The sequence below is a fragment of the Primulina tabacum genome, chromosome 18 (assembly GCF_025594145.1).
Source record: "Primulina tabacum isolate GXHZ01 chromosome 18, ASM2559414v2, whole genome shotgun sequence".
Taxonomy (NCBI): Eukaryota; Viridiplantae; Streptophyta; class Magnoliopsida; order Lamiales; family Gesneriaceae; genus Primulina; species Primulina tabacum.
The window spans coordinates 30,673,260-30,699,050 of NC_134567.1; the positions used below are offsets into that span (position 1 = coordinate 30,673,260).

Genomic DNA, 25,791 nt, shown 5'->3' on the forward strand with positions numbered 1-25,791 from the left:
GGTATGAGTAAGGTGGTCGATATATTTATAAATCTAGCATCTATAACAATGATTAATCAACAAGAATTGCGTTATTTTCTTCTTCTTTTTTGTTCATTTGAATATATGTTTTCGTAACAATAAAGAATAAAACGCGAGTTTATCTCCTCCATCGTACAAAACGTTCAATTCCAATATCTTCAAGTCTTTGTTTAAGATTTCAACTCCAGTGTCGAATATGAGTTAGCTACATTTGTAATTAATTTTTTTTTTTTACCTTTACTTGATAGATATTTTTGTTGGTGATATTTTTGCATCGACAAAAACTTAGGCACGAGCTGACCCCACACATGAATGGGTTACTTATTGGTTTAAAATTAAAATTTCCCGATGGGTGCATGCACCTTTATGTATCCCTTGTCACGATTAATTGAAGTCACATGTATTTTTCTTCATTAATTTCATATTTTTTTTGGTCCCCTTAATCAAATTTATGAAAAATAGTGGATGCCTAAGCTTTTGATTTATGGGTGGTGTATTCGAGACGAAATATCTCTGCTGCATTTGGTATATCAAATACGATTCATGAGACCGTCTCACATAATTTTTTGTCAAGAGTGAGATATCAAATAGATTAAATAATGAAACACATTATATAAATATATATAATTAATTATTGCTAATCATAATATCATAATTATTTAATAAGTTGGTGGTGTCGTTGTGCATACATCTATTCACTATCGACCATATATATATATACTGCTCGATCCGACCTTTACCTATTCTGTTTTTATATATTAATATTAATATAATATAATATAAAAAATTAATGACTAATCAATAAATTGTGGTTTTTAATATCTTGTCGTCCTACAATAAGAATATGGGCGAAATTAATATTTGATATTTTTATTTAATTATCAATTTCTAACTGTGGGGAAAATGACTTGTCTTATCTTACGATATGATATAAGAAAATAATTTGCAAAACGGGGCACCCAAGAATATACCCGATCCGACCCACATGTGACCGGGATCAAGTTTTGGAGGGAGCAGTTTTTTGCACGTCTCCATCTTTTTTTCTCGATCACATGCATAATGTCTGCAAAAACGAAAAGGAAGCGAAGCACTCGTGCAGAAGAATTGAAGGGATGGATCATCGAGAAGGAGACTTTTGTGTGGCTAAAATCGAAACGTAAAGCATTTGATTGTAAGTGAAATTAATTCTTTCTTTCTTTTTATTTTCTGAATATAAATTAGAGTTTTATTTTTCGCTTGGAACAGATTGTTTATTTATTTATATATACAACAAAATAATAGAGGTTAGTTAGGCCTAACAAAAAGATTGATTTTGATATGTAGTATATTTAACTACATTTTCTTCTAGAAGATTAAGATTTAGGTCTTAAGATATAGGAAAATGGAAATGGATTATACTCTCTGGAATTTATGTGATTGCAAAAACAGAATCTTTTCTGGTGCACAAATGTGTCATCAGCATCAAACACTGATAAATAACAAGTTAATTTTATAAAGTAGATTTTTTTTTGGAATAATATCTGCCATTATTCTTCCACTTGATTTAAATTAATAATATTTGTCTTTAACAAGTATATTTATATAAGAATAGGTATTTTTATGTAATATTTTAATAGTTCGGATCAGATCGAATAAAAAATCTGTCTCACGAAATTTTTGAGATCCTTTCGGATAATAGAATTGTGGGGCTAGGTCTTGGGTGAGTTTCGTGATCGTTTCAAATAATAGAATTGTGGGGCTAGTTCTTGGGTGGCGGACCAACAATTATTGTGGAGCTCAGCCGTATTGCCCCCACCACCCCCCGCACCCCACCGCTTGTGCCATTTTCTTTTATATCAGGTCCACTATATATAAAATACTAATTAAGTAAATAATAAATATACCTTTTTCAAAATAACATCATCCTAATAAATCATTAATCGATATAGTAGTAATAGGAGTAAATGAAATGAGCTTCGTTCATGAGTTTTTTGAGAAGGTTCGAAAAATATTTTATTTATATTCGAGTTTATCGAATTTAAGCCGAACTCGAACTTTTTCGAACCGAAATCGATCCCTAATTATTTTTGTTCGATAGTTTGCGAGTCACTCACTAACATTGATATTAATATAATATAATAATATATTAAATAAATAAATTTCGAACATTTCGAATACTTATTTTCGAGCAATAGTTCGAATATTTCAAGAATATGTTCGAATCTTTCGAGCAAAACTCGAACTTGAGATTTAATTCGAACCAAATTCGATCAAAAAATTTTAAAATTTTCGAACTTTGAATTAAGCTTGAACTCGAATAGAAGTAATTCGAGTTTTCAAATTTTCGTAATATTCAACTCAATTTAATTCGTTTACACCCCTAACAGTAACTAAAAGATCATATTCACGAATATTTATAGCACACATTTGAGTTATATATACTATCAATTATTACTAACATCTCCACTATTACTATTATCATTATTACCATGATCAAAGACGAATTTCCTTTTACCATATGTAGTAGCGAGGTTACAAGAACAATAAAGGTTTTTATAATTAGTCATTTATAAAATTCCATTTTTTTTTTATATTTGTAGCGAAACTATATATTGAAGTTTATCTAAATGACTTTTTTGATTTATTTATATTATTTTTAAAGTAGTTTTTAGCTTAATTACAAGTTGCCATCGACTTATTTTCTTCTTCTTCTTTTGTTTGATTTGTTCATCCATGCTCATAAATTTTGTGTATATGAATTGTTTATGTGCGAAATTTATTGATTTGAGCAGCTGATGAAATAATATTTTTGCAAATATTTTATACACGGTTATAGCTATACATACATTCATTGGACTTATATATAAGATAATGTCACGTGATTTTCCTTACTACAAAATATTTTTTTTTTGCTTATAATGTAATAATCCAGTATAATGATAAGAGACCTAGCATGCATGCATGTTTGATTTTGTTTAAATGTTTAAACAGAAAATATTGAAAACTAATCATCACTAAAACTTCTTTTTGTTTAAATGAAATGAACTTTTAATGTTACAACAACTCTATATAGTTTCTTAATAAAGAAAACAAACTTTAGGAAAGATGGCGAAAAGGGTCAAAAAGAGGGTAATGTAGTATATTTATAGAGATGAAATATAAATCTTAGAAAAAATAATCATATATATATATAAAATTCAGAAGCAAGATCTCCTGATCTCTCTTACCAATATCCTAATGCAATCTTCTCCAGCTATTTAGTCTTATCATAATGGAATTAATGAGGGGTCATTATCCATTATTTTTTTGCTTTTTGGCAGATATGTAAACATGTGATTACAATTATATATATATATATATATATATATATATATATATATATATATATTATAAATCTTTTAACAATATTTGTCATTTTTCCCTCCACAATAAAAAGAATGAGCTCATATATTGTTTTGTTACGTAGTACTACGTAAGTATAAACAAAATAAAATGGAAAATATGTATTTCACGTACACCTCCTTATCTTCACCTTCTATCGTCTTTCCTGTCATCATTTATTTCCACTTAAATCTAAAATTTTCAATAGAAAAGATCCGTTTCTTCCCAATTAACATCTTCTTCCTTTGGTGTGGAAACTTTTGATATCCCAATATTTCTCAGGTTTCTTGAATTTTTCGCCATTCCTAATATTCATCTCTCTTTTAACTCTTTGGTGGGATTCCTTGGTTTTCAAAGTTTTACTTGGTAGAGATCACGAAAGTACTGAAAGAAATAAGAAGAAATTGCTGCAGCTAGCGCTGCATGGCTACAGACAATGAAAGAAAAGATTAAGCTTGATTTAAATTTGAAGTTCTTTTCACAGGTACACAATTAATCAGCCTTGCTTTTTTAATTAATTCTACTTGTATTGAAATCCTTCTACATTATGTGTTTCTTTTGTCGGAAGAAACTTGTAACTATCCATTTGTAATTCTTTCTTCCAATGATGAATATGATTATCATAATCTTGGGTTTAATTATGATGAATGAATCAACATAGACACTCTTCTGCTTCAATTTCTTTGGTTCTCTTAAGGAAAAAAAAATGGCAACTCGCTAGCTATCTTGTGTTTATTTAAAGGCATGATCTTGTTTATCTGTAATCTGTAATGCTCATCTAGATTGATATTTTAACATAAATGGTTTAAGTTCCTTATTATTATTTTTTTTCAATTTATTTATTTATTATTTTTTTTATCGCTAACAAATGTAGTGGAATTGTTCAGGAGCTGTTTAAGAAACTCAGTAGGGATTTTCTTGATCATCAGTTAGTATGATTAAACATGGAAATAGTATTTATAACCTGAATTCTTTCTCAGACACTGAGTACCTTAGAATCATTAAATAAAAAGATCGGCAATGAAATTGCAACATGTATTTATTTAATATATAATCTTGTGCAGAATTAATGTCTGCTACTGTTTGTGTATATTCAGCTACACCTGTACTCACCAAGGATGGACACCAATGGCAATAATGGAGATATCTGAATGGAGTTGTCTCCCCCGTGAATTGGCACATTTGCCCCTCCCAAGTCTTGAAAATGGCCACACAACCGAGTCCCTATCTTTCCCTCCAAATTCTAACCATTTTCTTGTCGTTTTTCCATCATTCCATGTGCATGACTATAGAGACGCAAGCCTTACTCAAATTCAAAACACAGCTCATTGATCCCTTGAACTTCTTGGATTCATGGAAATATTCGGATTCAGGTTCCCCTTGCAAATTCTATGGAATCACTTGTGATCAAGAAACCGGTTTCGTAACGGAGATTTCTCTTGATAATAAGTCCTTGTCAGGGGTGATATCCCCCTCGCTTTCTGTGCTACAGAGCCTCACTTCTTTGGTTTTACCATCTAACCTTATATCTGGAATCATTCCAAGCGAATTTCGAAATCTTACGAATCTCAGAGTTTTTAATCTCACGGATAACAATATGAATGGCACAATACCGGACTTATCGAATCTGATCAAGTTGGAGAGCCTTGATTTGTCGGGGAATTATTTCTCCGGTGCATTCCCGGCTTGGGTTGGAAATTTGACTAGCTTAGTCTCATTAGGCCTCGGTGAGAACGATTACGATGATGGCAAAATTCCAGAGAGACTTGGGAATTTGAAAAAATTGTATTGGCTTTATTTAGCTGGTTCCAATTTGAGGGGGGAGATCCCAGATTCTATATTTGAGTTGGATGCATTGGGAACTTTGGATATATGCCAGAATAAGATATCTGGGAATTTTCCGAGCTCGATATACAAGTTAAAGAATTTATTCAAGATTGAGCTCTACGGGAACAATTTGACTGGTGAAATTCCAGCAGGACTTGCAAATTTGACCCTTTTACAGGAATTCGATATATCTGATAATCAAATGCATGGGACTATTCCACATGAGATTGGAAACTTGAGAAAATTAACGGTTTTTCATCTGTTCAGGAATAACTTCTCTGGAGAAATACCTGTGGGATTTGGGGATATGCAGCACCTTTTTGCCATTTCTCTTTACAAGAACAGTTTTTCGGGGGAATTTCCGCAAAATCTTGGCCGTTTTTCGCCATTGAATAGTATTGACATATCTGAGAACAAATTCTCTGGTGCATTCCCCAGATACCTGTGTCAAAATGAGAATTTGCAGAATTTGCTTGCTTTGAATAACGATTTCTCCGGGGATTTTCCAGATTCCTATGCTGGATGTAATCCTTTGCAAAGATTGAGGGTCAATCAAAACAGGCTTAATGGGACTATTCCAGATGGAGTGTGGTCACTTCCTAATGTACAAGTGATGGATTTTAGTGATAACTATTTCACCGGAGGGATTTCATCAGGCATCGGAGATTCGAAGAATTTGAACGAGTTAACGCTGTCAAACAATGGATTCTCTGGTGAGATACCTAAAGAACTCGGACAACTTGTGCTATTGGAACGGGTTATCTTGAACAACAACAAATTCTCAGGGAAAATTCCATCAGAACTCGGTGCTTTGGAGCTGATAAATTCTCTGCAGCTAGAAGAAAATGAGTTCACTGGGACTATACCTTCAGAATTGGCCGGCTGTCCTAGGCTTGTTAACATAAATCTTGCTTGGAATTCTCTGAGCGGTGAGATTCCCGATAGTTTCTCAAATATGGTCTCATTAAACTCTTTGAATCTTTCGAGGAACCTTCTCAGCGGCCCAATTCCAAGAAACTTGGATAAGCTAAAGTTATCATCTATAGATCTGTCAAATAACCAGCTCTCAGGGACAGTTCCATCCGACTTATTGGCGGTCGCAGGTGACGGAGCGTTTCTTGGAAACAAAGATCTTTGCGTTGATGACGAGAAAAACACAGGACGGCTAATCAACACGGACTTGGGCCTTTGTCATGGGAAAAGCGGCCACAAGAATTTTATCAAAAGTAAACTGGTTATGTTATGTATCGTACTGTTTGCACTGGCGATTATATTAGTCGGTTTATTGCTAGTGAGTTACAAGAGCTTTAAGCAAAACGAGGCTGACATGGATAACAGAGTGGATGCGGAGAAAGAAAAACGTTCAAACTGGAAACTCGAGAGCTTTCAACAAGTTGAGTTCGAGGTAGATGAAATATGCAAATTGGACGAGGATAATCTGATCGGGAGTGGAAGTTCTGGAAAAGTTTATCGACTGGATTTGAAGAAAGGCTGCGGAACAGTAGCCGTGAAGCAGCTATGGAAGGGAAATCGAGTGAAACTCATGGCAGCAGAAATGGAGATTCTTGGAAAGATAAGGCATAGAAACATACTAAAGCTGTTAGCCTGCTTAACGAAAGAAGGTTCAAACTTCTTGGTTTTCGAGTATATGGAAAATGGCAACTTGTTTCAGGCACTTCACAGAGAAATCAAAGTCGGCAGGCCAGAACTCGATTGGTTTCAAAGATATAGGGTCGCTCTTGGCACGGCGAAAGGAATCGCCTATCTTCATCACGATTATTCCCCACCTATAATCCATCGAGACATTAAAACAACCAACATATTGCTAGATGAGGATTATGAAGCCAAGATCGCTGATTTTGGGGTCGCGAAGGTGGCTGAGCTAGTTTCTCCCAAGGAGTCTAATGTCAGTTGTTTTGCAGGCACTCATGGCTACATGGCACCAGGCCAGTTTATTTACTTCAATTCTAGAAATCATATATTAATTCAAGTTCATTTGACTGATTATTATAGATTGTTTTCATATGCAGAGATGGCATATTCACTCAAAGCAACTGAAAAGATCGACATATACAGTTACGGTGTCGTGCTGCTAGAGCTCGTTACCGGAAAAAGGCCGATAGAGGAAGAATATGGAGAAGGGAAGGACTTAGTTTACTGGGTTTCGGCTCATTTAAACAATCGAGAGAACGTACTAAAAATTCTTGATTCGAAGGTGGTCACCGAACTAGTTCAAGATGATATGATAAAGGTCTTAAAAATCGCCACTCTCTGCACCGCAAAGCTTCCAAATCTGAGGCCGAATATGAAGGAAGTGGTGAAGATGCTTATTGATGCCGAACCTTGCACCTTCAGGTCTCCGGACAGTTTCGAGAAATACGATGAGAAGCCCTTTCTGTCGGGTTGATTTGATTTTTGGTGTTCATGTAGATAGTAATATGTGTTATTATTCTGTTTGTTGCATTTTATTCATCAAAGTAGTGTGTGACTTCAGTCTTAATTATTGCTTATATATATTTTGTTTAGATGCAATTCAGCAGACAAAATTGTACTGCTTTTGGCAATTGTGGTATGTAATATTTTTTTAAATAAATTTTGTTGCTAGTTTGATTTCTTGGGTAGTTAAAACTTTTTACAGAGCTAAAATTTTTAAATCTTGCAATGTGATGTATAAATTCTATCAAAATAAATCGAGTTGCCCGTTGTAATTTATATTAATTTAGATCTCGCCAGCCAACAATTAAATAAAATAGATTATATGATAATTGCGGAAAGGGACCAAAGGCTGTACAAAAATTCAGTTTTGCCTTGCAAAATTATTCAACTTGCAATTTATGTTTTACTTTTTATATAAATAATTATTTCATACTCTTATATATACAAACGGATGGTGTTTCGCGCAAAACTGTTGAGTTTGCCATATTGTTACTTTTAACTATGTAAATTAAAATAAAAAGAAGAGGAAATAAGCTTTGGAAAAATAATTTTGTGCAATAAAAAAGTAGGAAAAATATTTTTTTCCCCACTAAATTAGTAAATTATCCAAATTTTCAGTGCATTAATTTGTCACACTTTGATGTTTATGTATTAACTTTAAATTTCTAACTATATTGTAGAATTGTTGATGTAGTGTCGGACATGCCATCATTTGCTGACGCCATGACAACAATTGATATTGCTACGTTAGTGTCTTAAGATGCTATATAAGTATTTTCTGCGTCATAAAATATGACTAAAACAAATAAAATTTATAAATCAAAATTAAATTTTTGAATACCGATCAAAATCCAAAATTTCAAATATACAGTGACCTTGAAAGCCAAATACTTTCTTTGGAGGGAGTGGATACTGGTAGCCACATGGTGAGCGCAAGCATCAAACTAGACATCCCACTTACGTTACTCCAGGCCTCATTCCGACCATACTAAAGTGCTCAATGGGTTTCAATCTTTAGGAGCTATCATAGTGAAAGTATACAATCTTTTATTTTCTTACTTGGATCTCTCGCTGTCGGCGCTGATATTCATTATCTGATGGCGATGTTGGCACGTTTTTAGGGAATTGACGATCATGACAAGCTTGTCTCAGCGCTTATGGAAGTTGACGTGGTGATTTGTGCGCTAGCTTATCCTCAAGTCCCCGACCAGATCAACATAGTTGAGGCTATTAAAGTCGCTGGTAATATCAAGGTACTTATTCTATTAAATATTTCTTAATTTCCAAAGCTCAACAGTAGCCGCGGAACCAAGATTGATCTTGTTTAGATGATGAAACTGACGTGACAAAAGCTCGAGCTGTCAATGTGTAATTATTAGAGATTTTTACCATCGGATTTCGGGTGCGAAGAAGATAGGATAAGCGTGTTACCACCATTTCAAGCGTTTCCCGACAAGAAGAAGAAAGTTCGGAGGGCCATAGAAGAAGCCAAAATACCTTACACATACGGGTCTGCAAATTGCTTTGGCGCATACTTTGTTAATTATTTGCTGTACGTAGTTGTGCTTAATTGTGAAGAAGATATTGGGATTTATACGATCAAAGTGGCAACCGATCCCAAAGCATGCAATCGGGTGGTAATATTCAGACCAAGAACCAACATAATATCACAGCTTGAATTGATCTCTCTGTGGGAGAAGAAAACAGGCAGGAGTTTTAACAAGATTCACGTGTACCTGAACAAGAAATTGCGACACACTCAAACAGTAAGATTTCCTGTTTAAATAATTCAGACATTTGAAAAATATCTTAAAAGGCCGACATTATATGTGCAGCTTTGCCAGATCCACGGAACACACCAGTGTCCATCGTTCACAGTGTATTGTGAAAGGGGTGACGATGAATTTTGAGATCGGGGAGGATGATACGGACGCTTTTGTGGTGTATTCAAACCTGTTCACTACAATTGATGAGGAGCTTCTCGACATTTTCTTGCACAATCCGCCGAAGCCTGCTTCGGCAGCATTTGAATGATCGATAAATGGCTGCCCGTAGCTGGAATTCTCACATAATTGCATGGAAAACATGGTTAACATTATCGGCTAGCCTTGGGACCGTTGTCCCATAAAAGCAACATGCATGCAGATCTGAGCCCTGATCATAAATTCTTTGGAGATGCTAAGGCTAGTATGAAGCAAAAGAGGTCTAAAAGGGAATCAATGAGTCGGATCTCGCGAAAAATAAGAATATTTATGTTCAACAAACTATTTCCTGATGTGACTATGGCACTACTGCTGTTTCTGACTATGCTTCTATTGAATTAATTGGCGCAGATGGAAGATTTTTTTTTTTTAATTTTGTAGGTTTTGGCTTCATGATCTTCCTTCCTCTTCTCAAAAATCGTTTCGTTTCCGCAATACAATTCGTTACTTATTTCTCCAAATTCTCATATAACCCTCGCTCATCTTACAAAACTCAAGCACATTTGCACGATGAAGTTGATTTCTTCAACCGGCTTCTCAGCATCAGCGAAAGCTCTAATCTTGAACAACCTGTTAAACAAATCCACTCACAGGTTATACTTACCTCGTTATGTTCGGCATTCTTGTCGGCTAGACTTATTTCTGTTTACTCCAAACTCTCCCTCATAAGTGATGCGCAAAAGGTGTTTGCTTCTGCTCCCGTGGATTGCTTTTGTAACCCATTTTTCTGGAACTCAATACTACGTGCTAACATTTCCCTTTCGAGATACAAAGAAACGCTGAAGTTTTATGGCCGTATGCGTGACCTTAACATTCAGCCTGATGGGTTTGGTTTCCCGTTGATTGCAAGGGCGTGTGGGATGAAGGGCGATATAAAACTATGCAGAAGTGTTCATTGCCATGTAATAAGTATAGGCTTTTTTAACAATGTGTATGTTAGTAATGAATTGTTGGGAATGTACGGGGAGATTGGACAGATGGATATTGCATCTAAGCTATTTGATAGAATGTCTGTAAGAAATTGTGTTTCTTGGAATATCATGGTGTCTGGTTTTACAAAAAATTTTGACTGCAGTAGTGCATTTGAGATGTTCTGTAGGATGGAGGGAGAGAGTTTGCAGCCGAATTCGGTGACATGGACCTCGTTGCTTTCAAGTTTTGCTAGGTGTAGCCAGAATGACAAGGCATGGAAATTTTTTGTTTTGATGAGAGAAAAAGGGATTAATGCAACCGCTGAATCTATCGCTGTTGTCATATCAACATGTGCTGAGTTGAAAGTATGCATTAAAGGTGAGATTTTACATGGGTATGTAATCACCGCCGGTTTTGAGAACTATGTATTTGTGAGGAATGCACTTATAAGTATGTACGGGAAAAACAACAATGTAGAAAATGCAGAGTATTTGTTCTTAGGACTGAAGTCAAAGAGCATAGTTAGCTGGAATGCATTGATATCGTCCTATGCTCAGGCAGGATTGTGTGATGAGGCTTTTTCAGTGTTTCTTCGTTTGGACAATTCAGGAGATGATTTGAAGGTAAGATCAAATGTGGTCACTTGGACTGCTCTCATTAATGGATTTGTTTCAAAGGCTCGGTATAGTGAACCGATGGAAATTTTCCGGCAAATGCTGTTTGCTCAAGTGCTGGCCAACGCTGTAACAGTTGCCAGCATGTTATCAGTTTGCGGAGAATTATCAGCACTGCCTCTCGGTAGAGAAATCCATGGCCATTGTTTCAAAAGATTAATGGATACAGACATTTTGGTGATAAATGGTCTGATTAACATGTACATGAAATGTGGTAGCCTGTGGACCGGGCATTCATTATTCGTAAAAATGATTTACAGGGACATTAATTCTTGGAATACAATGATCAGTGGGTATGGCATGCACGGACTTGGCCAAAGTGCTCAGAAAATGTTCGATCAGATGTTGGACTCTGGAATTCAGCCAGATGAAGTTACTTTCGTTGCCATTCTTTCTGCATTTAGCCACTCTGGTCTCGTTGCTGAGGGATGTGCCCTTTTTGACCGGATGACGTGTGATTTTCAAATCGAGCCTCAATTAGAACATTACGCTTGCATGGTTGATCTTTTGAGTAGAGCTGGGCTTCTGGAGGAAGCAAGTGACATTTTGAAAAGCATGCCCATGGAACCGAATAAACCTGTTTGGGGAGCCCTGTTAAATGCGTGTAAAATGCATAAGAATACACATGTTGCAGCGGAGACGGCTCCACAGATTTTTAATTTGAGTTCTGAGGTAACAGGCAGCTACATGTTGCTCTCAAATTTGTACGCTGATAGTGGAAGGTGGGACGAGTCTGCAAAGGTAAGGCTCTCAGCTAAGACAAGGGGTATGAGGAAAATCCCCGGCCAAAGTTGGATCGAGGTGAATAAAAAGTCTCACGCATTTGCAGCTGGGAAATCTTTGAACTCGGAGATTGAGGAACTCCACGGGGTGCTTCAGGATTTGAACCTCCATATGGTTATAGAGAGTCGTGTATCCAAGGGAATGTTGAGGACAGAAGCCGAAGTTGAAGAAGGATATACTTGGTAGATAATTAGTTATCACCTCTCGAAATATTTATTGCGGACGTGTATATTTAATTTGCCTCTATGTGCCGAATTTAATCCAAACAATAGGAAACAGTTCTTTGGTTGATATCAGTTTATGCCTCGTGTGGAGCAACAAATACTTCCTAGTTAAAACAATAATGAAGATGGCAATTTTGTTCATTCCTCTGTTTATTTTTCTGTTTAAATATAAATACACTGGATGGAGTAAGCTAATGAGGTAACGCACAGCTGCGAACACACATAGACGGCTCCTGTTTCAAATATGTTGCACATCATCATTCTTCATAGAAAGTTGTGATGCAATAAATTCCAAAAAATTTCAAACACAAATGGAAGCTGAGAATCTTGGCTTATTCTAACACCATTGAATCAAACTCTAAACAGAGTAGAGACAACAAATGTTCTTTGCAAATACTATAAAAAGTAATGATCAAAATAACTTTAGGCTTCTGCAGAAGGTTGGGTCAATCCTGCCTTCACCAACAGCTTGTTGAGCTTATCAGGTGAGCATATATGGAACTTCACTTTCCCAGAGGAGAGAAAAATCTCAGCGAGTTCAAGTTTTTCCGAATTCAGGCTTGTGCTATCCATAGTCTTGCTGAGAACCTTTATCGCAAGCTGCACAGCCTCTTCTCTAGAAATGTCATCTTTGTAATCCTGCTTGAGAATGGATTGAGCAGCCTGGTTATTAGCTCCAATTGCTGCAGCCTTCCAACCACCGAAATTTCCACTGGGGTCGCTCATGTAGAGCTGAAATCCAAAATTTTTGTCCCAGCCTGCGAATAGGAACGAAACCCCGAAGGGGCGAAGCCCCCCAAACTGTGTATAACCTTGCTTGGTGTCACATAAAGACTGAACTAATTGTTCAACTGGCATTGGTTCTTGGTAAGCATATGCATACCGTTGGGCCTGGAGTCTGGCTGTGTTGATGAGAATGTTGGCGTCAGACATGATTCCAGCCACAGCACATGCTACATGGTCATCAATCTTGTACATTTTTTCAACTGATGAGGAGGTCTCAAGCAATTTGGAAATGACTTTCTTTTCGCCAGCTAGTACGACTCCATCCGTACCCAAAATGCCTATAGCACTTCCGGCATTACCAATTGCTTCCATTGCATACTCAACCTGGTATAGTCGACCTTCTGGAGAAAAAATTGTCGTGCGGCTGTCATATCTTCGAGACATCTGCCTAACAAGACACATAATTTATCGATTTAAGATCAGAATCAATAACATAGATGCAATTCTGGAAAATCAAAAATCATATCATTGTCAAACAGCAGAATTATGACTCATTGATAATCGATCAAAAGAATTCTGAGTTACCCTATAATGAGAAGAATTCAGATTTCAATGGTAAAAGAAACACAAATGAAGTAAAATTATCACCAGAGAAGACATTAGGACATTGCTGATAGGAAGCTCAGAGCGTTAAGAGATCAAAATAGCTAAATTAACAAATAGGCTAACAAAAGCTCTGAAAAGGTACAACTTGTTTGCAGACCACAGACAAGACATACCGGGGCGACGCACACTAAAAAACAGAGCCGTGTGCGATACGAACATGTATACACGATCAATCTAAAGGAAAAAAAATCATACATCCCTTGACACTTTTAGCTAATCCTACCTGTGCTCACCGAGCAGCACAATAGCCGCTGAAAGCGCAGATCTTCCTAAACAACAATACGTTGTTTCTCTAGAAACTAATCATAATTCCATAGCTGCGGGACAATCCTCAGTTAAGTTCACTAAGCATCCCAAGAATCCACCTTCATTATCGAAACCAAGAAAAACAAAAGAAAGAAATGCGATACATTTTACCTTCCCAAGGACAAGATTTCTATCGAAATCACACCGATCCAAAGCACAATTAACAGCAAACTAATCAGAAACGCAAAAAATATACCTAGAGAGCAGCTTTTGGCTTTCGCAGCAAGAGATTGATTATTTGAAGAATGTTCATAAATATATTTAAGATTTATGTAGCTTTATCAGGCTTTTTGTAATAATAATGGGCCTATAATGGATCCAAAGAATTCAGTAAATGGCTTGTTAATAACTCTGACCCAATAAAATAATACTTCATTGGGCCTATATTGGGTTTATCAGGTCACGTTCATATATAAAAAAATTATTTAATGATAATAATAAAAGAAGAAGAAAGAAATTGCATGAATCATGCTAAAAGGGGCAAAACACATACATGCACGGTTGCACGTAACTATCAAACCTACCTTTTATTTTTGTCGGCAAAAAAAAAAAAAACAAGGTGATCGTCGCATAATTGTTATAAAAAAATGTATATAATAAATATTAAATCTAAAGAAATAAATATATAACTATTTCCTTTTGTATTGATGATTTATTATTTGTTATAATTAATTCATATTCTAAATAACTTGTCAATGTCCTAATAATAAAATACTTAATTCATATCCAATCAATAGGTGAATTCCTTATTGATTATAACATTACGGGTATTTGAGTAATGAAAATATATTTTGTTAGCGACTAATTAATCAATAAAATTAATTGTTATTATAATATAATTAAGAGAAACTAGCTAGCTAGTAATATGAAATTCATAGTTTTGATATTAAACGAGCGAGATAGGGAGACCGGGCTTGTAGCCCAGTGATCTCACCCTCTGTCAGATTAGCTGGCTCCCCGACTTCGAATCCTTCCGCGTGTGTTGTAATAAAAAAAATGAGCGAGACAGGCTCGCTGCAATAGCTTAATTAATATTTTTAATCATTTTAAAGTCAAAATAATATCCTCCGGGGAGGAAATAAATCCAGTAAACCTTTCCATCTTTTTGATTTGAAAATAAAATAAAAAAATTAGTAAAAGATATACCTAGCTTAATTTGGCTAAACAAAAAGAATATTTATTCAAGTGAAACATTGTGATTAAAAAAAAATCAAACGCTCGAAAATAACTCAAACTGATAATCATGAACCAACTTTTTCAATGATATAGAACTGAATCACCCAAAAAAAAACCATGTATAAAAAAAAATGTTTGAGATGATTTCGTCCAAAAGCAAAGTCATTCCGACGGTCAAGTTAACATATAATTTGAGAGAAAATAAATGTAATTGCATAAAAAAGAAGTAAATATCAGCCTCCCTTAAGCAGGGTCAATGGCTCTTTATCTATAGGCGTAGAATTCCAATGAATATGAAATTTTGTTATACACGACTGCTATTTCTGTCACGTAATATTCTATAATAACTTTAAAATATAATTAGAAATTTTATAGGATTTTTACCATATCATCACATTCAATTTGGTTACTAACATGACACCGCTGTACATGGAATTTACAGGACCGAACTCTAAAATAGAGATAATAGTAAATCGGGACCGAGTAGCGACAGATTTTCTAAGCACCGGTTTTCTTGTAGTGATTTATGAACTCGAGAGATATTGAAGTGACGTCAACAAAACATCATCAACAAATTAAAAAGAGATAGGGAAAAACCTAAAATAAATGAATCATAAACATTCCAAAAATACGAGCCATTCAAATGATTGTAAAGTCGTAAGAGCGGATGTAGCTAGCAATCGATAGAGTGTCACATTTCATCGCTTTAAGTTGAAGTTTGAAATTAAGTGAACTGAATTTTCATAGATACTTACAAACTCTTATATTTGATAATAAAGTAGGGTTAGGTCTTTGATTTAGAATATTCTTAAATGTCTTTAATTTTTTGATTTTGGCCCCAAAAAAAAAAGAAGAGTTTCATCAAAATTATGACGCATGTATAATATATACAGTGTTAGAACAATAAGACACCAGGCATTATAAGCAAATCAGATCTCGCCATATAATGATGGAGCCTTAGTCATAGAACTTCGATTCCAAAAATATGTAAGAGATTTATATTAATCGCGATATTAATATTTCAAGGTGGTCCAATTTTCAATCTTAAACTAATTGCTATCACATGGGTTTTTCGTATACTTCCAAAAAAATACCATATCACATGCTATACAGAAATTAAGATTAAGACAACAGGTTTCAGGATATACATATATAACACGTACGATTCTTGCATAAAAAATTATACAATTACTTGACTATAATTATCATCGTCAACATTTTCTAATAATTGAATATGATACAGCTTGCCTTGTCTCTCCCACAACATTTTTACAAGAGACTAAATTGAAGAAAATATTGCTTATTATTACACAAGAATTACTAGAAAGTAAATTAACTTATACATGCATGATAGAGTAGAGACAATGTTGAAGTAGTAGTTAGCTAGCTCTAGTAACTTAACTCGGGCGACGACTGAGAAGATTATGATTATAAGGGCTCGATTTAGGAAGATAAACAAATTGATTCGGAAATGGCACAAGATCTCCTGCAAGAAGCCTGCATAATCATGAATCCAAATCCATCGCTCAAAGACTTTGAAATCTTGGATCTTCCTTTCCAAATGCTACCGAAATATGTGCCATGGTCATGTTCATCCTTGGAACATGCCACCAGTGCCGCAAAAAAGGGATCCCTTTTCAACGTCCTATTGCCAGCTTGATATTTCTTGGGAGAGATCTCCTCGTGATGGTGCAGTTTCTTGGAGTTGGAGTTTCCGGCGGGGGGTAATGGGAGGAGACGCCGCCCAGAGGGTTCTTTCTTTATCGCGACCTGGCGTTTGGGCATTCCGGGGATTTGTTCCCACGAGAATGGGACTCCATTGATCAATTTGAGAGGCGTTGTTGGGCTGAACGGTGGGAAATCTATGTTGAGCGGCGATGATATTGATGATCCTATGGATGAATCCGACGGTGATAATGGTTGCAGCATAGATGTCCGGCGAGGGGTTGGCCGGATTCTTGAGGAGGAATGGACAGATTCTACCTCATTAAGCAGGGTCTGAGCTTGCCTAGTAGTCATTGCTCTTGAGGAGTGAGAGGAGGAGGAGGAGGAGGAGGAGGAGGTGAGCATGTACCATACATTTTCGTGTACTTGTGGAAAATATATGAAAATATGTTTCTGGAAGGGATAGAAACGAGAGTAAATAATGAATTTTGAAATAAGTGGCTGGAATACATGCGCGATGTGGATGTTACCTTAGCATGCATGTGTGGTTATCTATATCTACACACATATATGCATGTATGTATAAATTAAAATGCTCAATTTTTAATCAAAAAACGTGTAAAGATTTCACAAGCTAGCTAGAATTTCCTTTTTTCCTGGCGACTATAAGAAAAGGTTTTCTAAGATGGAAAAGCCAAATATATAATCCGAAATCTGTGGACATACATTGACGGGCGGGAGAGCCTCTGCTTTATTTGTGGCCAATTGGCGTGGCATGTGATGAATTGTGGGTCTCCCGTGGCTTTTGTTTTCTCTTGGTATCCCCATTTCTTAGCTCCATCTTCCACCACTATTATTATTTTTTTTATTTCGAATAGATAAATACATTTCCTCTCGTCCCAATTCAGTCCAAACTGCAGCGCCCTTTTTCTGCAAAAACCAATTCATTCAAATGATCTCGGCAGCTAGAGGTTCATAGTGCAAGCTCAATCGAACAGGTCATGGACTGATGGAGTCAGAAAATGGAGGTTGGGGAGGCAAAATTTTTCAAGACAAGATCAAATATTAGGATGGAAAGTGAAAAAAATAAATTAATGTTAAACTCTAATCGATTTAATTTAAAAAATCACAGGACGCATCCACCCACCCCTCACCTCCGTCTCTGCAATAGGTTAAATCCAAGCTTGCTATTTTAGTGCAATTTATCCATTATTATCCATGTTACAGCCAGCATCCGGTACTGATCCATTGTTTTCATTTCACCGACATCTGGATTGCATTGGGATTGAAGCATCATTTAAAAGTTCAGTAGGGTTATTGATATGGCAAAGACCCCACAAATCTTTGATATTTTACAGATTTTAAAAGAATATTTAAATTTTACTAACAGTAAAACATATTATCGAACTACAATACAAGAAAACCGAGACCGAACTGAAATAAAATGGTTTGTTTTATAAATCCCCGTATAAATTAATAAAATGTTTTTGTATGGTGGATACTACAAATCGGCCTCATTCATGCAATTATCAATGTATTTTACACTTGGGTTTCATTATTTTTGAATATGTATTTTAGAAGAAATTACTTTTCCCACGGTATGTTTGAAAGGATGATCGAATTAAGAAATATTTTTCGGAAAATTTTATTATTGAGAATATTATTGGACTTAATTAGTTGCCGGTCCTCACCACTTCAGTCAGGGTCGTTTGGGCCTAGAGTCCATAGCTATAAATGCATGGATCATCTATAGAATGAGTCCAATTTTATGGGCCCAACCCACATCGTTTCGATTAAAACTGATTGCATGTATAATGATGATCAACTATACAAAAATGAACGGATTTTCGACGATCTCCTAATTTACGGATACAAGCAAGTGTAGCGTATTTATTTCCAAATAAAACAATATATATTAATTTCTATCCTTTTTATATAAATAAATTCATTAATTTTTGTTAATCTTAAAGAATTTTGTACACCGTCTTGTGTAAACTGTAATTTATACATTTTTTTTTTGTGTTTTAATTTTACTGAATTTTGAGTACTGGTGATCATGTTTAAGAGAACATGTTAAGTCAAAATTGTGAAAACAATCCAGGCAAAAACTTGTGTGAGACGGTCTCACGGATCGTATTTTCTAAGACTGTTATTTGGGTCATCCATGAAAAAGTATTACTTTTTATGCTAATAGTATTACTTTTTATTGTGAATATCGGTAGGTTGACCCGTCTCACAGATAAAGATTCGCGAGACCATCTCACAAGAGACATACTCCACAATCAAACCACCAATAGTACGAATTTTATCTTTGTTTTCTTAAAACAACGTATATTAACTCCTAATTATGTAGCATATTTCTTTTTTCTCAAATATAATTGAAAAAAGAAGAAGAATATGAAATAATTTAAAGATTAGTAGGTTATACCGTAATGGCATATCAAATTTAACCAAAAATAAAAAATAAAAATCACGGCTCTCTCCATTTTTCCTGCCCCCACAGAAAAAAAATACATGTAAATATTTCGTAGGAAATAATATCTTATAGATAATTATTGTTGGCATAGCCAATGGACTTTTAATGGATGTTAAGAAAATAAAATACATAATTTGTAAAACAGTCATATAAAACTGAATATTTTTTCCCTTATTTTACAAATCCACCACATAAATACAACGCATATATTATTTTAGTGGTTCTCTCGTATATTTATAGCTTTGATATGGTCAACTTCCAGTGTGAACATCTATGTAATATAAGGTCTCTTGTGAGACGGTTTCACGAATCTTTATCAACTCCACCGCTATTCACAATAAAAAGTAATATTTTTTCATGGATGATCCAAATAAAAGATTCGTCTCACAAAATACGACCCGTAAAACCATCTCATACAAGTTTTTGCTTATTTATATATATTTGACGCCTAGAATTCCTTTTCCATTTCCAACTGGAATTTATTATATATCATTCTCGGTAAAAGAAAATTAAAAAGTGGCTTCAATCTCCCAGCAATACTTTTCACTTGCACATGTACAATTTTCAATGTGCATGAATGTTATTTAAAATCGAATATCTTCAATTTTTGGGAAAATTACAATAACACCTCATGTCAAAATCCATAATGCGAAAAACCTCTGTATAAAATTAATTGCATTTAAAATCCTATGTTTTAAAAATCAGCATAAAAATACTTACAAATGAACAAATAGTATACGCTCAATTTTTTTAAACAAATGGTTAAATGAGCTTGATTTTAAAAAATGAAGGAATTTTTTTTATTAATCTTTTCAAGGGATTTCATGGTCTGATGTGTTGGTCCCACGTGCGGAATTTGAGATAATAAAACCCGAAAAATAAAAAATAAAATGGACACCGAGATTTACGTGAAAAACCCCTAAAAATTATTAGGGTAAAAACCACGGGCAAGATGAAAAGAATTCCACTACAATATTTTGTGGTGTACAACTCACTCACTGTGTTTCCAAAGAGAACACACACTCTCTTAATACAGGAGAACAAAACACCTCACAAATATTATAGAACTAAGCACTCAAATGCTTATAAGATGAGAGAAAACTTGAAGAATGGATGATTTGAAATGAAGGGAGGAGAGCTTTATTTATAGAGCCCCTTGTCCGTGTGAATACGCGTTAAAAACGCGTATTAAAATTCATCTTCAAATTTTCCTCGGCCAACCCACGTTTTTCGTTCAGCCCATTCAAAGTATGTCACCTTTGGCCCCATATCATTTAATTTTTTTTTGCCGACATTTCTCTCACTTGGAGATTTGATTGAGAACCAAACACATCTCCACACATTCTTTCAATCTTGACATTTCCTGCTGCTTACGTTTTTGCTAGACCACTTGAGGATCTACACCACTCAAACTTTTCAATGTTTACTGGTTTGGTCAGAAAATCAGCTATGTTGTCCTTTGTATGGATCTTTTGCATATCCACGCTTCCTTCTTCTACTAGTTCTCGCACAAAATGAAATTGTACTCCAATGTGTTTCGTCCTGGAATGAAAGGCTGGATTCCTTGCGATGTGCAAGGCACTCTGACTGTCACAAAACAAAGGAACATTCTCTTGTTTGTGCCCGATCTCCTCCAATAACCTTTTAATCCATATTGCCTCCTTGCAACCTTGAGTAGCTGCCATGTATTCTGCCTCTGTTGTAGATAACGCCACAACTGTTTGCAGTTTTGAAACCCAGCTTACTGCTCCCCCTGCAAGTGTAAACACATAATAGTAGTAGATTTCCTCTTATCAGGATCACCTGCATAATCTGAATCGACAAAGCCCCTGAGTGTAAAATCCGATCCTCCATAACATAATGCAGCATTCGAGGTACCCTTAATCTATCGAAGGATCCTCTTAACAGTACTCCAATGCTCTCGTCCAGGATTCGCCATATACCGACTAACTGCTCCCACTGCTTGAGCAATGTCCGGTCTTGTACATATCATGACGAACATCAAACTTCCCATTGCTGATGTATATGGTACTCGAGACATCTCCATCTTCTCTGCTTCACTGCTAGGACACATCTCGGAGGATAACCTGAAGTTAACAGGAAGAGGGGTCGAAATTGGCTTACTATCTTGCATGTTGAAGCGTTGCAAGACTTTCTTCAAATAATTTTTCTGGGAAAGCCAAATCTTTCTGTTACTTCTGTCTCGGTAAACTTGCATCCCTAGAATCTTGTTTGCTGGTCTCAAGTCCTTCATATCAAATTCCCTAGCCAACTGTGCCTTCAATCCTTGGACCTGATCTTTGTTGGGGCCTGCTACCAACATGTCGTCCACATACAACAGCAAAATAATATAATTATCACCAGACCTCTTGAAATATGTACAAGGGTCTGCACTCAGTCTGTTGTATCCAAGACTATGATATAGGAATCAAATCTCTTGTACAAACACCTCGGCGCCTGTTTGAGACCGTACAGAGATTTCTTCAACCTGCAAACCAAGTTCTCTTTGCCTTTTTTCGCAAAACCTTCTGGCTGGAGCATATAGATTTCTTCTTCAAGATCTCCATGAAGAAACGCCGTTTTCACATCTAGCTGTTCTAGATGTAGGTCAAACACCGCACACAATGCCAACACCACTCTGACTGTTGTAAGCCGAACCACAGGGGAAAATATCTCATTGAAGTCAATGCCTTCTTTCTGAGCATACCCTTTTACCACCAATCTAGCACGATACCGCTCCATTTGGTTATTGCCATCTCGCTTGATCTTATAGACCCATCTGTTACCGATGGCTTTCCTCCCTCGTGGTAGTGTAATAAGATCCCAAGTTTTATTCCTGTCTAATGCCTCCAATTCTTCTTGCATTGCTATCATCCACAAAGATATATCCGAGCTTTGAGTAGCCTCGTGGAAACTCGATGGCTCACCATCATCTGATAATAGACAATATGCAATGTTGCTTTCAGTGACATAATCTGAAAGCCAACCTGGTGGTCTTCTATCTTGAGTTGACTGCCTCACATTAGAAACCTCAGACTCAACATGTTCTTGTTCTTCGTGCTCTGGTACTGCTTCACAAGAAACTTGACCTTCGTCCGTCTTATTTTCCACCTGAAAAATAGTAATTTCTGAATTCGGTGTGCCTTTGTCTCCCTTTACTTTATCTTCCTCGAAGATAACACCCCTGCTGATGACAAGCTTGTGAACAGTAGGATCTCACAAGCGAAACCCCTTTACTCCATCAGCATAACCCAAGAAGATACATTTTCTGGATTTCGAATCCAACTTTGATCTTTCTTGTTCATTGTAGATAACGTACACCGGAATTCTAAATATATGCAAATGAGAATAATCTGTCGGCTTCCCGGTCCACATCTCCATTGGAGTCTTCAGATCAATCGCCACTGAAGGAGAACGATTGATAATATAACAAGCGGTTTTGACTGCTTCTGCCCAAAATGACTTTTCTAGACCTGCAGTCCTCAAATAGCTCTTGTTCTGTCCAACAAGGTCCTGTTCATCCGCTCCGCCACTCCATTCTGTTGAGGTGTGTAAGCCGTCGTGAACTGTATCTTGATGCCCTCATGTTGACAAAATGAATCAAACTCGTCACTGGTATATTCTCCTCCATTGTCAGTCCTTAGACACTTGATTTTCTTTTCTGAATCAAGTTCAACCCGCGCTTTGAAATCTTTGAAGACTTTGAAAACATCTGATTTCTTCTTGATTGGATACACCCAACATCTCCTAGAGAAATCATCAATGAACGAGACAAAGTATCTCGCTCCTCCTGGGGATACAACCGGTGCTTGCCAAACATCCGAATGAATCAGCTCCAATATGCTTTTGCTCCTGGCAGTAGAAGTGCCAAACTTTAATCTGTGTTGTTTACTGGTAACACAATGCTCACAAAAAGGTAGTGACACTTTTGTAAGTCCCGGCAGCAGCTTCCGTTCTGAGAGAATTTTCAACCCTCGTTCTGACATATGCCCGAGCTTTCTATGCCATAACACTGTTAATTCTTCTCCTGAACCAATTGATGCAACAGCTAGTTCCGCCTCTTTGTGTGTTTCTCCCAAAAGTACATACAGATTTGCAGCAACTTTTTCCGCCTTCATAACCACAAGCGCGCCCTTCACAATTTTCATGATCCCGTTCTCGATACGAGTTTTGCACCCGATGTCATCCAGTTGACCCAAGGACAAAAGATTTTTCGTCAGTCCTATCACATGTCGTACCTTCTGTATGGTGCGAATAGTGCCATCAAACATTTTAATTTTGACAGTACCGACCCCAGCGATTTCCAAGACATGATCATTTCCCATGAATATAGATCCTCCTGAGACTGGTTCATAATGATCAAACCATTCTCTCCGAGATGTCATGTGCCACGTCGCTCCTGAATCCATAATCCATGTGTCACAAAATTTGTGCCTGCCTTCTGCAACTGTTTCTGCTTCGCTGAATAATATTTCACCACTGCCTGAAGTACTGGCCACATTTCCTTGAGAACTTTTCTCGATACTCGTACACTCTCTCTTGAAGTGCCCTTTAACGCCATATTTAAAGCAGTAAATATTTTTCTTCTTACTTCTTGACTTTGATCTACCTCGCCTTTGCCTCCCACTGGAGTCACTGTCCATGAATCTTCCTCTTATCATCCGTAAAGCCTCTGCTTGCTTCGAGGTTACCAACCTATCTTCCTTATTCTTGCGCCGGCTTTCTTCTCCGAGAACCGCAGTTAAGACTTCGTCGAATCTTAGAAAGCCCATAAGAATATTGTTGGTAATGTTGATGATAAGTTGATCGTATGAATCTGGTAGACTTTGAAGTATAAGCTCCGCACGTTCATTTTCCCCTATTTTATGCCCCATGGAAGTGAATTGAGCAAATAGAGTATTTAGTGTATTGATATGGTCGGTCATCGATGAGGATTCCGCCATCTGAAGAGTATAAAGCCTTCTCTTTAGGAAAATCATATTGTGTAGGGACTTGACCTCGTACATCTTTGTCAGAGTATCCCAGATAACTTTTGCTGTTTTTATCTCAGAGATACTTGACAAAACTTCGTCAGCTATAGCCAAGTGTAAATTGACAACAACATTATCATTCATCTCGTTCCACTTTCCATCATCTGTAATCTCCACCGGTCTATCTCCAATAGCCGCCAAGCAATTCTCCTTTTTTAAAACTGCTTGTATCTTTATTTTCCACAGCATAAAATTGCTTCCGTTGAACTTTGCTATCTTGTACCTTCCCGTCATTATGTCTACAACAATTTTAATAGACTGGATAAAATAATACCGCCTTAAATAAAAAATCTCAAAAAAATCTTTTCTGATGTGGAAGATCAGTCTAGGCTGCAACCACAGAGCATACTCAGAATTTTAAGAAATTTTAAACCAATGCTCTGATACCACTTGTTGGTCCCACGTGCGGAATTTGAGATAATAAAACCCGAAAAATAAAGAATAAAATGGACACCAAGATTTACGTGGAAAACCCCTAAAAATTAATATGGTAAAAACCACGGGCAAGATGAAAAGAATTCCACTACAATATTTTGTGGTGTACAACTCACTCACTGTGTTTTCAAAGAGAACACACACTCTCTTAATACAGGAGAACAAAACACCTCACAAATATTATAGAACTAAGCACTCAAATGCTTATAAGATTAGAGAAAACTCGAAGAAGGGATGATTTGAAATGAAGGGATGAGAGCCATATTTATAGAGCCCCTTGTCCGTGTGAATACGCGTTAAAAACACGTATTAAAATTCATATTCAAATTTTCCTCGGCCAACCCACGTTTTTCATTCAGCCCATTCAAAGTATGTCACCTTTGGTCCCATATCATTTAATTTTTTTTTGCCAACATGATGTAATGATGTCTGATTTTTTTAGAGGATAATGTCGGCCTTAATTATTAGTTGTAAAGTTGGTGAAATCATAAATGAGAGCGAGATGTTTATAAAAATCAATCCTTTTTTTTAATCATTTGGAAAGGACATAATATGATTTTGTACTCGTAGCTAGTTGCATCAACGAGGACGGGCTTGGTACAATTAACTACGTACGGTACAAAACCAGAATTTAACTTCGTCACTTAAATCTATATATGATCTTTTGGATGCATGTGGATTAGCATGACTGGCTGGCTGGCTGGCTTTGAAATTCAGACCTGAAGCCATGAAATTTTGAACCATGCATGTTTCCCAGCTAGCTGTCTTTTAATTTGTCATATTGGGACATTTGATTTAAGGAAAAAAGGCAAAAGGAGAAAATATCTTACTAGACCAAAGCAAAATTAAATTGGATGAGGATCGGGATGAATGAGGTTGACAATATATCTTGCGTCACAATCAAACATAAAGTGACTAGCAACTGTTGATGTTAAAATTATTATTGTTATATTCGCACTTACAATAATCATGTTGTTCCGATAAATTCTTAAGAATTGAGGCTTGCAATAATCATGATGTTCTGATAAACTCTCAAAACTTGTGCTATGGATGCATGTTTTTTTTTTTTTCACTCGTGGATGTTCTTGTTAT

General features: G+C 36.1%; 3 protein-coding genes and 2 pseudogenes across 8 annotated transcripts; 3 read left to right on the forward strand and 2 right to left on the reverse strand.

Moving 5' to 3' along the window:
- Positions 1-3,514: 3,514 nt before the first annotated feature.
- Positions 3,515-7,791, forward strand: LOC142533962 (uncharacterized). The gene is made up of 3 exons (XM_075640896.1): positions 3,515-3,865; positions 4,479-7,154; positions 7,239-7,791. The coding sequence occupies exons 2-3, from the start codon at positions 4,586-4,588 to the stop codon at positions 7,613-7,615; spliced, it is 2,946 nt and encodes a 981-aa protein (XP_075497011.1). The 5' UTR covers positions 3,515-3,865; positions 4,479-4,585; the 3' UTR covers positions 7,616-7,791.
- Positions 7,792-8,346: 555 nt separating this feature from the next.
- LOC142532488 (eugenol synthase 1-like) lies at positions 8,347-9,678 on the forward strand (annotated as a pseudogene).
- Positions 9,679-9,718: 40 nt separating this feature from the next.
- LOC142533964 (putative pentatricopeptide repeat-containing protein At1g17630) lies at positions 9,719-12,360 on the forward strand. Its single transcript, XM_075640897.1, has one exon. It carries the CDS (start codon positions 10,019-10,021, stop codon positions 12,179-12,181), a length of 2,163 nt encoding a protein of 720 aa, XP_075497012.1. The 5' UTR covers positions 9,719-10,018; the 3' UTR covers positions 12,182-12,360.
- Positions 12,361-12,453: 93 nt separating this feature from the next.
- LOC142533965 (proteasome subunit alpha type-4) lies at positions 12,454-14,182 on the reverse strand. 6 transcript variants are annotated; one of them, XM_075640902.1, is made up of 3 exons: positions 14,114-14,130; positions 13,835-13,976; positions 12,454-13,389 (listed from the first exon to the last, which is right to left on the reverse strand). In XM_075640902.1, the coding sequence occupies exon 3, from the start codon at positions 13,387-13,389 to the stop codon at positions 12,643-12,645; it is 747 nt and encodes a 248-aa protein (XP_075497017.1). In that variant the 5' UTR covers positions 13,835-13,976; positions 14,114-14,130; the 3' UTR covers positions 12,454-12,642. The 6 variants fall into 6 exon arrangements, with proteins under 6 accessions (XP_075497017.1, XP_075497018.1, XP_075497016.1 ...); XM_075640903.1 differs by having other exon boundaries at positions 13,835-13,928; positions 14,114-14,129; XM_075640901.1 differs by having other exon boundaries at positions 12,454-13,393; positions 14,114-14,129.
- A 2,035-nt stretch (positions 14,183-16,217) lies between these two features.
- Positions 16,218-17,225, reverse strand: LOC142532928 (uncharacterized; annotated as a pseudogene).
- Positions 17,226-25,791: the final 8,566 nt, after the last annotated feature.